Below are 13,714 nucleotides of genomic sequence, written 5' to 3' on the forward strand. Positions count from 1 at the left end.
ATGTAACGTTCACGTAATGTTTGCAAAATGATACAATGGAAAGTTTCCTTAAAGGTTTTCAAAACCTAATGGAAATGCTACCAAATGTTCTTGGGATATACTTTTATCAGCTCAGCTGGATGTATAATCCTCTACCGATGGATGACGTTACTCTTCACATGTACACTCACACAGAAAAATACATGTAATACCATATGATTTGTGGTTTGGAAACACTTCAGTTTTTTTCCACACAGGGTTTGTCTATTGAAGCCGCTGTGGTTTTGTGTCTCTCTGTGTGTATAAACTTTCCATTTCAGTTTTTTGCTTATATGCTGTCTGTTTACACAACAGTTTGTTCCTGTTGTTGCACGCAGCTCTGTTGGCCTCGTGTGTGCGGGTTTTTTTAAGCATATGAATGACTCTCTGATACATCAAAGAGCCACCTTCACTTCCTTTCTTTTTTTTTGTTTGCGCGGAAACCGTTACCGTGGTAACTCACAGTTGATTAACCATGTGACAAGCAGCCAACATTGCTAAAGAAAATTGCAGCATCAGTGTTTTACAGTCATTGTGTCCCAATGTGCATACTATCCACCCTGTCTGCCCTAAATAGTATTGAAGATTACTACTATTGCATAGAATTTAGGATGGGTAGTGCACTGTAAAACGTTTAGCAGCTGCCTTAAGTTTTTAAGTTACATCAGCTTAAAACTATAAGTTATTTCAACTTATTACACTAAAATTGACTAAAACTTGTGAGTTTAAAAATTAAAAATTTAAGTTTAGCAGCTGCCTTAAGATTTTAAGTTGAAACTGGTGAAAACTTTTTACAGTGTATGCACATTGGGATGAAACATTTGGCTAGAATGTTACAAGGAGTTGCTTGGCAACATGCAACCAATTATAAACAGAGATGTTTTGCCTCATTAAATATTCATTAGCACCATAGAGTCACAAAATTTCTTGTGCTGTGTTTAGTTTGAGAAACTGATAAAAACAAATTGTTAAACAGGTCGGGCCCACTATTAAAGCTGCTCACAGATGCCAATGAGTTGATTTTGAATGGCTCTTGTGTTTATTGTGTGATTATCAGCTTGTTCCAGGTGGAAGTCACTCCACCTACTCCTATGGAAACTCTGCCAAATCACAATATCGGTCACTTCCTGCTCAGACAGTGAAAAATAACGATATAATAGTTCCTCTCATGCCCACCAATACAAACATGGGCAACTACCAGTCAATTTATTTTTATTTTTTTTATGAAATTAACATTTTTTATTAAGAAAAGACATATTAAACTGATCACAAATAACAGTAGCCTACAAACATTTATAATGTTTCAAAAGATTTCTATGTCAAATACATGCTGTTCCTTTGAACTTTCTACCAAAGAACCCTGGAAATTAACATTTTTAACGTTGCTAATAATCAGAAATGTTTCTTGAGCAGCAAATCAGCATATTAGAATGATTTCTGAAGGTTCATGTGACACTAAAGACTGGAGTAATGATGCTGAAAATTCCGCTTTGATCACAGCAATCGATTACATTTTAACATTTAAAATAATGGTAATAATATTGAATATTTTTACTGTTTTAGCTTATATCAAATAAATGCAGCCTTTTTAAGACTATTTAGTCATTCCTATGGTATGTGTGCTCTAGTTAAATGGAAGAGCGGGATTTTAGTCAGTATACTTAGATTTATATATCAATAAAACTAAAACTGACATGTCCTTATTTAGAGTCAAACGAGCGTGTGTGCGCAGAATAACCGTTTCCTAATAGACTAACGCAGTAAATATTTACGATTGCCGCATAAAAGCTAAAAGGCTCAGGGAGAATAAAAGTTCACCGTTCGACCCACGCTGCAGTCATTTCTTTGTCTTTATTTCTGTTGGAAAAGTGAGGGGGCGCGATTTGAGACGAGCAGATGTTTCCTTTCCAGCAGTTTAACAGATTGCTTCTGTGTCTGTCTTTGAGAGAGGGTAAAACACATAGCATAATCAATGCAAGGCATTAATATTTTCATGGTGTGCAGTGAACAAACAAATGCGCATATCAGCAGAACGCGCGGCCAATATTTCATCTGAGGGGCGGGGCGTCAGATTGAGTGGGCGGGGCAACTCACATCAGAGGAGGAGCAAAAAACAGAGACAAGAGACCAGTGTTGCCAGGCATTGGGCGGGTAGACAAAATTTGGGCTGCTTTAAAAAAATAAAAGCCGCCCAATCAGCTGCTTTTTTCTTCGCTTTTATCATTAGTGATTGTTATTGTAATACCTTCGAGCTCAAAGTATCACAGTAATATAATGCGTAGTGCAGTCATCAACTCATTTTTGCTTAACGCAACCCTTACTGGTTTAGTTTAACAGAGACCTGTCAAACAATTTACGTCTTTAACGTTAGTGAGATGTGATGACTTGTGAGTGACGGAGTTTTAGCCCTATAACGGGCAAGATTTTGAATATGCAGCTTATTCATTTATTCATTTTAAGTAATTGCGATGGCAAAGTGGCCTAAATATAAGTTACACGATAAAAAGTCTAAGTGGATTACACGTGGTGAGAAATGAATAGAAGACTTCTAAATATAATTGTAACTGAAATAAGAAAACGTGGGTGTGTGCATGAACGTAAATGCCAGCTACATTACATTTGTTTCTCATCACTTTATTGTGCACTTTTTGCACAGAAATTGGCATATTTTTACTGTGGACATTGAAAATGATGCATGTGTTTTTCCAAGGGTTAAAGTCATCGGTTAATTTCCACTTTGAAAAGAAGACATTTTACGCATATTTTCGGACTGTTTTGATCCATATTCCTAAGAAACTGATTTATCTTTATTTTATTTTGTCATTCTTTTTTTTTTTTAAGAGATAAAAATGGTCCTTATCAACCTTGGCATGGCAATAAAATTCTCATTATTTTGGCAGTTAAAATTTTGGCTGGTTTTTGTTGAAGTGGGCGGGTTTTGGTGAGCTTTTGGGCTGGAAATCGTCAACCCGATCTGGCAACACTGCAAGAGACAGACAGAGATAAAGATGATGCTGACATGACCTTTGGGCAGGAAATGACCAGATATTATTACTCTGACCCAGCAGAACCCCTATGAGACAACTACTTCAGCTCATTTCTCATCTGTCATTCAACAGTGAATTGTTGAGATGTTTGCTCCAAATAACTGGTTTAATAAATTCTTTAACCGAACGGACTGAGCTGCTGCTGCTGTTGTCCAGTGTTTAGGTGCTATTCGATCCAGCTGGGTTTTTTTATTTGATTGTGTTAGTTTGTATGACTGTCAATGTTGCCATCTCGTGGTGATCACGTGAAAACACACACTGCACGACGTATTTTACGGAACACACATGAAAAACATAATGATAATAATAGTTATTTTGCATTAACATCACTATATAAGATCATTTTTAAGGTATAGGCCTGTGTCAGTTATAGGAATCGTTTGTACTGTATTTGTAGTGGAAATCCAATGAAATGTGTTTGTTTTTAGACATTGTAGCCAGACTATAGGGGGCGCTCTGACGCTCAATTATCCACCGGTAAAACCAATGAAGAAAGAAGGAAAGAAGACTGGCCGTCGGCCAATCGCACGGCGACTTACGCACAACACAGGCGCGAAACGAAAGTGGAGGGCCGAAAAACAAGGAGATGGCGGGAGGAGCGTTGATGGGAGGAAGTGACGGTAGTTCCGGAAGTGATCCGGAGATGGAGGAAGATACTGGCGGGAAATTTGAAGAATGTAATTCGAATACATGGGAAAAAGTTGGAAATAGGAAAAAGAAAAAGAAAAAGAGCGGTAGCCTAACAACCGATACGGAGAATGAAGGACAGCGGGAGATTAAAAAGAGGAAAGGGGAACATAAAGTGATGATAAGTTTTTCATCAGAAGTCGGGAACACGCTTAACCCGTTAAAATTGTCCAAAAGTCTAAAAGAAGCGATTGGAAATATAGAAAGTGCCAAGATGCTTCAGAATGGTAAATTGCTGGTGTTTTGTAAGGATAGTATCCAACAAAAAAAAGCTCTAGGATTAAAAAACCTGATGGGACAAAAGGTGACTTGCGTAGCTGTAGGAGATAAAAATGGATGAAGGGTGTAATAAAAGGAATCCCCACTAATGTATCAGTTGACTCCATTAAGAACAGCTTAACAGGAGCATCAGTGATAGAAGTTAAGCGATTGAAGTACACTTACAATAATGAAAGAGTGGATAGTCTCTCGGTAATGCTACACTTTGACGGAGATAAATTGCCGGATAAGGTATTTTTAGGATTTATGAGTTATCAGGTTAGACCATACATCCCCCCTCCTTTGAGATGTTACAAATGCCAGAAGTTCGGGCATGTAGCTTCGGTGTGTAAAGGGAAGCAACGTTGCGCAAGATGTGGAGGCGATCATGAGTATGGAAAGTGCAAAGAAGGAACGAAACCAAAATGTTGTAACTGTGGAGAGGAGCATAGTGCGGCATACGGAGGTTGTCAGGTGAAAAAGAATGCTGTTCAGGTACAGAATGTGAGAATAATAGAAGGATTAAGCTACGCTGAGGCCATAAAGCAAGTGAAAAGATCAGAACAATGTAAAGCACAAGGAAATGAAGACTCGCTAAGGAATGAAAGAAATATCCAGAGTAAAGAGCGAGATGTAATCTCTATTGACAAACTAGCGTTCGTTTCATTTATGGTGGAAGTAATCAATTGCTCGGCACAAACAGTAAGTAGAACCGAACGAATAAGAATAATAATCCGAGCAGCAGAAAAATATTTAAGTGCTGAGGGTATAACAGCTGAACAGGTTAACGATAAATTAAAGACACAAATCACAAAATCCCAGGGAGAATGTGGACGGTCATAGTGGTATTGATAATACTTCAATGGAACGCGAGAAGTCTAATATCAAATGGCCAGGAGTTTAAAAAGTATCTTGAAGACCACGAAGAAAAACCTCATATCATATGTATACAGGAATCATGGTTGAAGCCTCATTTAAAATTTACAGTCCCAGAATATTTAATAGTACGGAAAGATAGGAAAACGGGTAATGGAGGAGGAGTAGTGACGTTAATTAAACAAGGAGTAGAATTTAGGGAGATTAACGGGAAGGAAGAAGTGGAATCTATAGCGATTGATGTTTATTCAGCAAATCAGAGTATAAGAATAATCAATTATTATAATCCATGTGCAACAATTAAAGAAGATCTATTACAAAAAATTAGTGGTGAGGGAATTTCTAAATTGGTGTGGTGTGGGGACTTTAACTCGCACAGTACGCTTTGGGGTAGTGAATGTAATAATCATAACGGAAATATTATGGAAAGCATACTAGATGATAACGAGCTAGTATGCCTAAATGATGGAAGCCCAACAAGGATAGATGTGGTTCATGGCCATCAGTCAGCAATAGATTTAACCATTGTATCACAAGGTTTGGCTAGTAACTGTAAATGGGAAGTGCAAGATCAAACGATAGGTAGTGATCACTACCCTATTAGATGTGTTATTGGAATTGAATTGGTACGGTGTAAAAAGTATATAACTCCAAGATGGAAATTTAAAACAGCAGACTGGGAAAAATTTAAGGAAGTAAGTGAATCTAAAATAATAGGGATTAATCATGATACAGTAGATATCGAGGAACTAAATTATATTATAAAGGAAACTATTTGTAGTACAGCGGAGGAGGTAATTGGAAAAAGTTCTGGAGAAAGGAAAGGGAAAAGTGTTCCATGGTGGACAGAAGAATGTAGCAAAGCAATTTTAAATAGAAATAAAACATTTAACAAGGTGAAGAAAACATATTTATTTCAAGATGTAATATTATACAAAAAAGCTCAAGCTGTGGTAAGGAAAGTAATTAGAGCAGCTAAAAGAAATTACTGGAGACAATTTTGTAACGAAATCGGTACTAAAGTAGATATAAGTGAGTTATGGAACATGATTAGGAAAATGGGAGGGATTAACAGACATAGGAATATTCCTGTAATAGTAGATGAAGGGAAAAGTATAACACTTGAAAGTGAAAAGGCAGAGGTACTTGCAAAAGCTTTTGTGAAGATACATAGTAATAATAACATTTCGGAGGATATGACAAAACATAGAGAACGGGTAATGAGGGAAAATCCTGACATCTTAACTCAACAAAGACCTTCCGAATGTATCTCAGATCAAAATTTTACTTTTTATGAACTTAAGCAGGTTATTTTAGGTTTAAGCAATACATCCCCAGGAAAGGATGAAATATGTAATGAAATGATAAAAAATTTATCTGATACCTATTTGAATACGATATTGCATTTATATAACAAAATATGGGAATCAGGAAAGTTACCTTCTTCCTGGAAACATGGAGTAATTATCCCTATTGCCAAGCCTGGGAAAGATCATTCGGTAGCAGCTAATTACAGACCGATTGCTCTGACTTCAAATTTGTGCAAAATAATGGAAAGAATGGTAATAACTAGACTAAATTATATAATAGATAAAAAGGGCATAATATTCCCATATCAAAGTGGTTTTAGGAAAGGTCGCAGTACAATGGATTCTATCATATGCCTAGAATCAGAAATAAGGAAAGCCTTTATAAATAAGGAAGTGTTGATAGGGGTGTTTTTTGATGTAGAAAAAGCATACGATATGCTGTGGAAGGAGGGACTATTAATTAAATTAGATAAAATTGGTATTAAAGGAAGGTTATACAATTGGATAATGGATTTTTTAAGGAATCGTACAATACAGGTCCAGGTTGGATCAAGTTACTCTAATATATATGGAATAGATAATGGCACTCCGCAAGGGAGTGTCTGTAGTCCAATGTTGTTTAATCTAATGATTAATGACATCTTTCATAAGGTAGAACAAGGTGTAGGAAAATCGTTATATGCGGACGATGGCGCTTTGTGGAAAAGAGGGAAAAATGTTAAATTTGTGGAAAGAAGCATGCAGAAAGCTGTAGATGAGGTGGAAAAGTGGGCAAATAATTGGGGTTTTAAAATGTCAGTAGAGAAGACACAAGTTATTTGTTTTACAAAAAAGAGGATAATCCCAAAAATAAGATTAAATTTATATAATAAAACTTTAGAACAGGTTTCATTAATCAGATTTCTGGGATTATGGATGGATTCTAAACTTACATTTGGAAGTCATATAAAGAAGATTATAGATAAATGTAAAAAAGGAGTAAACATTTTAAGATGTTTGGCGGGAGTAGATTGGGGTGCGAGTCGTCAGTCTCTAAAAAGAGTATATTGTGCAGTGATCAGACCAGTAATTGATTATGGTTGTATAGTGTATAGCTCAGCGCCAGTATCTGCCTTAAAGAAAATAAATGTTGTCCAGTCTCAAGCTTTAAGGATAAGCTGTGGAGCATTTAAAACATCCTCTATTCCAGCTATACAGGTAGAAATGGCGGAAATGCCCCTGGAAATTAGGAGACTAAAACTAAAAATGACCTATTGGAGTTCAGTTAAGGGACATATAGAAAATCATCCAGTAAAAAGAGTTTTAGAGGAAAGTTGGGAACACGGGAAGAAGAAAATAAATAGCTTTGGATGGAATGCTGAAAAAGAAGCCCAGGAAATAGGAATATCGAACATAAACATTAGTCCTACGGTGGTAATACCTTCAATCCCTCCATGGTTTTTTCCCAAACCAGATGTAGACCTATCATTACAAGTCAAATTGAGATCAAAGGAAGTCTGGGTATCAAAAAATATGGTAGTAAATCAACATCTACTTCAGAAATATTACAATATGATTAAAATATTTACTGATGGATCAAAGAATCCAGAATCAGGGCGTGTAGCAGCAGCTGTTTTTATTCCCCATATCAAGCACAGTATCGGGAAAAGAATTACAGATCATGCCTCTGTATACACAGCTGAGGTGATTGGGATTTTAACGGCTCTACAGTGGGTAGAAGAAGTCCATTCAACACGTGTGGTAGTTTGCTCGGATTCATATTCAGCTCTGATGAGTTTAATTAGTGGAAAATCAGCATCTAGGCAAGATCTTATTTGTGAAATCTTACAACATCTCTACAGATTATACAGAATTGGAGTGAACATTTCCTTCTTATGGGTTCCAGCACATGTGGGGGTAGAAGGCAATGAGGAAGTGGACCATGTAGCCAAGGAGTTTCTAAAGCGTGCTGCGATAGATATCAGTATTCCTCTAAGTAAAATGGAAATAAAAGGAATAATTAAATCAGCTTTACATAGAATATGGCAAAAGAACTGGGATAATGAGAAAAAGGGGAGACATTTATATAATATTCAAAATAAAGTGGGGTTTGAGAGAAATACTTATGGAAGTAGAAAGGAGGACTCTATCATTACCAGACTTCGAATAGGGCACTCAGCCCTTAAACACTCATTGTACGCCATAGGTAAAAGCGAATCCGGTAACTGTGCGCAATGTGGTACACCAGAAACTATTGAACATGTACTGATTCAGTGTATGAAGTACAACAGGGAAAGAAAGGACTTTTCAGAATCACTTAGTAACGCAGGAATTAAGGAAATGACAGTATCGAACATATTAAAAAGCACACAGAAAGATTCTAGGATCTGCAAAGTACTAATTTCTTTCCTCAGAGAAACTGGATTGATCCACAGAATATAGATTTATACCGAATTTTTTTTTTTTTTTTTTTTTTTTTTTTTTTTTATTATGATTTATTTATTTATCTTTATTATTATTACTATTATTACTATTATTATTTTTCTCGCTAACTCCCAATCAACGCTCCACACTCCTGTCCAGTTGGTGGCAGTAAATGCACCATCTATCTGGTTTGCCAACTGCCATAAAACATTCAAAGAAGAAGAAGAAGAAGAAGGAAAGAAGACTGGAGCATTCACACGGTTAGTGTTTGAAACGTTTACCATTGTTTGTGCTTTTCAGTTCTTGTTATTGTTTGTATTTTGGAGATATTTCGTTGCTTATGAAAATCAACCTTTCGTTTAACCACGATATTTGTAATAAAACTATATATTTACTATAGAAATACATTTTCAAATTGTAGTGTAAGATATTTAGTTGGTATTGTGGTAATAAATTATTTATAGTTTTAGGAGAAACCTTTAAATATCATTAGAAAATATAGATTGTAATGACCAAATATAAATTAATTTGGTAATATGAATAATGTGATTATATGAAATATCTCTCAGTATTCATGCCAAAGGCTGGCTGAAACTAAACATCAGTTAATATTAATATTAAGAAATACCTATATATTTTCTAAGAAACAAGGTGTTATTGTTTTTAACAAGTCTGCTTGAATGTAAACAATCATTTTGAGGTCAGTGCATCTTGTAGGCCTAATAATCATGCTGTGTTTGTGTTCAGAGATGTTGAGCATGGAAGTGCAGGTGGATGTGATCTGCTGTAAATCAGTAGGAACTGATCTGTCCATGCTGGATATTGAGGATTTGATCACAGAAATCTGTCAGCTGAAGAAAGAGGTGGCCTCACTGGAGGCAAAGCTGAGAGAAAGAGGAGACAAACTCAACAGAGAGGTTTGAACAGCTCTTCATTTCATCTTTATCTGCTAATATCTTGTTTTGAATCCTACTATCTGGTATGTATCACTGGTTGTGTTTGTCAGGATGTGGAGATGTGTGTGTCTGATGGGACAGAAGCTCAGGATTCAGTCTGGAGCGTCAGAGATCAGAGATCCAGAGACACACAGGACTCAGAGCTCAGCCTCACTTTACTCTGTTATACTGACGCTCAGGATCATGAATCCACTGATCAAACCTCTGACTGTAAAACTGAAGAACAGGAGATGCTACTGACGCCGCTGAAGATGTGCTCCGTCAAACTGGTGGACTGCAGGAACCTGATAGAGAACACTGGAGAAGAAACCACCGTAAAGGAAGAATCACAGAGTGATGAGGAGGATGAAGATCAGAATGAGTTTGATGATCAGAATGAAGATGATGATGAAGATCAGAATGAGTTTGATGATCAGGATGAGAATGAAGATCAGAATTATTTTGATGATCAGAATGAGGATGATGAAGAAGATCAGAATGATGTTGATGATGATGACTTTGTTCCTTCAGGTGTGTTTCTTCCTAGTTATGACCAGATATGGGGACTTAACAGAATTGATATTATATTGTAGAAATATTTAGCATGTGCAGGGGTGGCAGGAGTCTTGAGAGAAAACCTCAAATGGTATAACAAAAGTCTTAATTATAATTTTAAGAGGTCTTACATTTGGGGAACAGGAAGTAAGACATATTACAATTTCAATTTAGTTTTGATTGTTTTGCTTTATAAGTCATATATTTCATGCCAATTTTGTTACTTTCAGATGACGACGCTGGTTCATCTTCTGATGGAGAAACTGGAACGACATCCAAAGAGCAAAGGACTGTGACTGACTGTGAAAAGACATTCAGCAAACAGGGTAATTTAACGAGACGTCAAAGAAAACACACAGAACAGAAAGACTTCATGTGCAACATATGCAACATCAGCTTTCCGACCTTCAAAGAGAAGAGAGTTCATGCAAAAGAGCACAGCGTGAAGAAGGAGTTTCGCTGTGAACAGTGCGGGAAGGATTTTTTCACCACTCCTTATAATATGCAAGCTCATATGAAGACACATGATGAAAAGTCTTTCCAGTGCAACGTATGTAACAAGCTTTTCCGGAACAAACGAGACCTTACATGTCATAAGAGGACCCACACGGGTGAAAGGCCATACAAGTGCGCTCAGTGCGAAAAGAGCTTCAGCAATGGATCTCATCTGAAAAGACATCTACTCACGCACACCAATGAGAGGCCGTACCAGTGCAATGAATGTGGAAAACCTTTTAGGAACTCAACGTCTCTAAAGTCACACCAAAGAATGCACTCTGATGAAAAACCGTATCAGTGCACGCACTGCGAGAAGGGCTTCAAATATGAAACCAGTTTGAAGAACCATCTGTTAATGCACAGCAATGAGAGACCGTATCAGTGCAGTGAATGTGAGAAAGCATTTACAAACTTAGCTTCTCTAAAGTTACACCGGAAAATGCACGCAAAAAACGATGACAAACCGTATCAGTGTTCATACTGTGAGAAACGTTTTTATCATACGACTCATCGGAAAACCCATGAGAGGGTTCACACCGGAGAGAAACCGTACCTGTGCTCCGACTGCGGGAAGAGCTTTGCGAGTTCATTTGCTTTCAAAGTTCATCAGAGAGTTCACACGGGAGAAAGACCGTATCACTGTAGCGATTGCGGGAAGAGTTTTTATGGGCTAACGCCCTTAAAAATGCACCAGAAGACTCATACAAAAGAAAAACCTTTTAAATGCTCCCATTGTGACAAGACCTTCGCTATACCAAGTTCCCTGAAGGTTCATGAACGAATACATACAGGAGAAAAACCTTACTGCTGCTCCATCTGCGGCGAGAGATTCACTTTTAAATGGGGTTTTCAGACGCACCGGAAGAAACACGCGGCTCCACAATCATCATAGTTTCATCATTAATTAGTAATTAGTTTTAGGTTGTGTTAAAAAAAAAAACACCATGCTGTATTTTATGGTTGTAAAAAAAAAATCACAAAGAATGTCAGTGTAATTGTGTAATTTACTTGCAGTGGAATGCAATTAAAAATGTCTGTTTGTCTCAATGACTTGCTTCATTTCTATTTCTTATTTTAGACCCTGTTGAAAAAAACAGCATCTGCTGGTTAGGTATGTTTTGATGATAGTTTAAGCTGGTCCTTGACGAGCTGAGGACCAACAAAAACAAGCAAAGGAGCTGCATAAACCAGCATCAAAACATACCTAAGCAGCATATGCTGTTTTTCTTTCACCAGGGGAGTAAAAACACGAACACATTAATATGATAAAATATTATTCCAGTACCAAAATCTATTTTTCTATTTGAATACTCATGAACCTTCAGGAATCATTAAAGACTGATGTGCTGGTAAAAAAAAAAATTGTCTTATCATAGCTTAAAAATTCTTGAGCTGCTTAATGAAGTGTGGAAACTGACATTCAGAGTTCAGGATTCACGAATCAACAATACACATAAAAACGTCCTCTTACACAACTGTATAGCTAAAATATTAGACCAAGGTTGTTTGTGAAAAGCATACAAAACTAATATTACTTTAAATCATAAACACATTATTTACAAACACACACTTGTATCTTTACTGCGCTCCTCTGATATCTGCGCGCGTTTTCTCCTGTCTTCCACAAAAACCGCGAACTCGCCTAATTTAAAAAGTAACGGTCATTTCTCGGACTCTATAGTAGAATCCGAATAGGGAACACATCGCTTAATTACTCACTGTTCATCATCGGGAAAAGAGAATCTGGAAATGTACAGAAACAGCTGAACATGTGTTGATTCATTGTACAAAGTATATTTAGAAAACAGAAAGAGTCAAGGGTTTATAACATTTTAATGTTTTTCTTAAGAGAAACGGGGTTGTTCAACAGAATAAAGGCTAGTATCAATTGTGTTTGACTCCCAGTTATCGCTACACACTCCTGTCCAGTTGGTGGCGGTAAATGCACCATTTAAGCTGGTTTGCCTCCCGCCATTAAACATCTAAGAAAGAGAAGACTGGAGCACCCAGACGGTAAATGCTTATCTGTTTTACATTGTTTATATGTTTTAGCTGTTTATGTTCTTGTTAGGCTACTATTTTTCAGTTTCTGTGTTGTAATGAATGAAGGTAGGGATGTGCCGAACGAAGCTTCCGAAGCAGTGAAGCTTTTACTACAAACTGCGTTGATGCTTCGAAGCTTTTTGACACAGTGCTCTACTTCTCCATCTGGTGGTCAAAAAAAATCTCTACACCAGCTGTGCCATTGAAGTGTTTTGTTCAGTGTAAGATTGTGTTTGTGTATTTAATAAACATATGTAATTAGCAAGATGGTGGTGTGTGTGTGTGTGTGTGTGTGTGTGTGTGTGTGTGTGTGTGTGTAGAGTCCCCCCCCCCTTTTTTTTGACAATATAATGGCAATAAAGACTTTCTGTTTTTCATTTGTACTCACATCAAACATTCCCCCTTCTACATAGAGACCTATAGGCATGTGTGATTTTTTGTTTTTCATTGCTCCATTTTTCTGTGTTCTTTACAAAACATCACAAACATGTACGTTGTACAAAAACAACAACACCAAAAATAAAAAAAATACACACACAAATGCAACTAAATATTTTTATTCAAGAATATTATTTGTTCTGCTGTGCTGGAGCTTAAGCGGCTCCTTTTTTTACTGATTCACATATTAAGCATGAAACTTTATTAGGACTGTCCAGACTGAAGTGTTCCCACACTTGAGAACGGGGTCTCTTGCGTGCATTTTCCATATTGATATTAAACAAGCAATGTGAGCTGAGGACGGCGTTCACAAGGACGGCGTTTACAAGCAGCAAACAAGTTTGTAGTTGAGGAAGGACTTTTATTCATTTTGGGACAGTGGTTGAGACCGCAAGGTGTTTTAATTTACATTCATACAACAGACATTCAAACGTCATTGTTTTTATTATATATTTTTTTTATAATAATACACCATGTAAAAAAACATAAAGACATGACAATTATGGATATAATTATAACATTGGAATAAAATGGACAGCGGGTATGGGATAGCGCAATCGTCGCGCTGTGTGTTTGAGCCTTAATGACGTGTCAGTGAGGAAACAAAGCTTCATTTCCACAGGTCACGTGACAGCCTCATTTCAAG

At 36.9% G+C, this 13,714-nt stretch overlaps 1 protein-coding gene across 2 annotated transcripts; it reads left to right on the forward strand.

The window, feature by feature from the left end:
- Nucleotides 1-8,827: 8,827 nt before the first annotated feature.
- On the forward strand, nt 8,828-11,634 carry LOC141336120 (uncharacterized). Of its 2 annotated transcripts, XM_073841642.1 has the most exons (4): nt 8,828-8,859; nt 9,347-9,516; nt 9,606-10,065; nt 10,320-11,634. In XM_073841642.1, the coding sequence occupies exons 2-4, from the start codon at nt 9,349-9,351 to the stop codon at nt 11,477-11,479; spliced, it is 1,788 nt and encodes a 595-aa protein (XP_073697743.1). In that variant the 5' UTR covers nt 8,828-8,859; nt 9,347-9,348; the 3' UTR covers nt 11,480-11,634. The 2 variants fall into 2 exon arrangements, with proteins under 2 accessions (XP_073697743.1, XP_073697742.1); XM_073841641.1 differs by having other exon boundaries at nt 8,838-9,516.
- The last annotated feature ends 2,080 nt before the right edge of the window (nt 11,635-13,714 follow it).

Source organism: Garra rufa, chromosome 6 (genome assembly GCF_049309525.1).
Source record: "Garra rufa chromosome 6, GarRuf1.0, whole genome shotgun sequence".
NCBI lineage: Eukaryota > Metazoa > Chordata > Actinopteri > Cypriniformes > Cyprinidae > Garra > Garra rufa.

Excerpts from the sequence above, each read along its gene's own strand:
- LOC141336120 (XM_073841641.1), top strand. The coding sequence starts at position 9,328 with ATGCTGTGTTTGTGTTCAGAGATGTTGAGCATGGAAGTGCAGGTGGAT. Across the intron at positions 9,517-9,605 it reads GAGACAAACTCAACAGAGAG|GATGTGGAGATGTGTGTGTC; the intron begins GTTTGAACAGCT and ends TGTGTTTGTCAG. Across the intron at positions 10,066-10,319 it reads TGATGACTTTGTTCCTTCAG|ATGACGACGCTGGTTCATCT; the intron begins GTGTGTTTCTTC and ends TGTTACTTTCAG.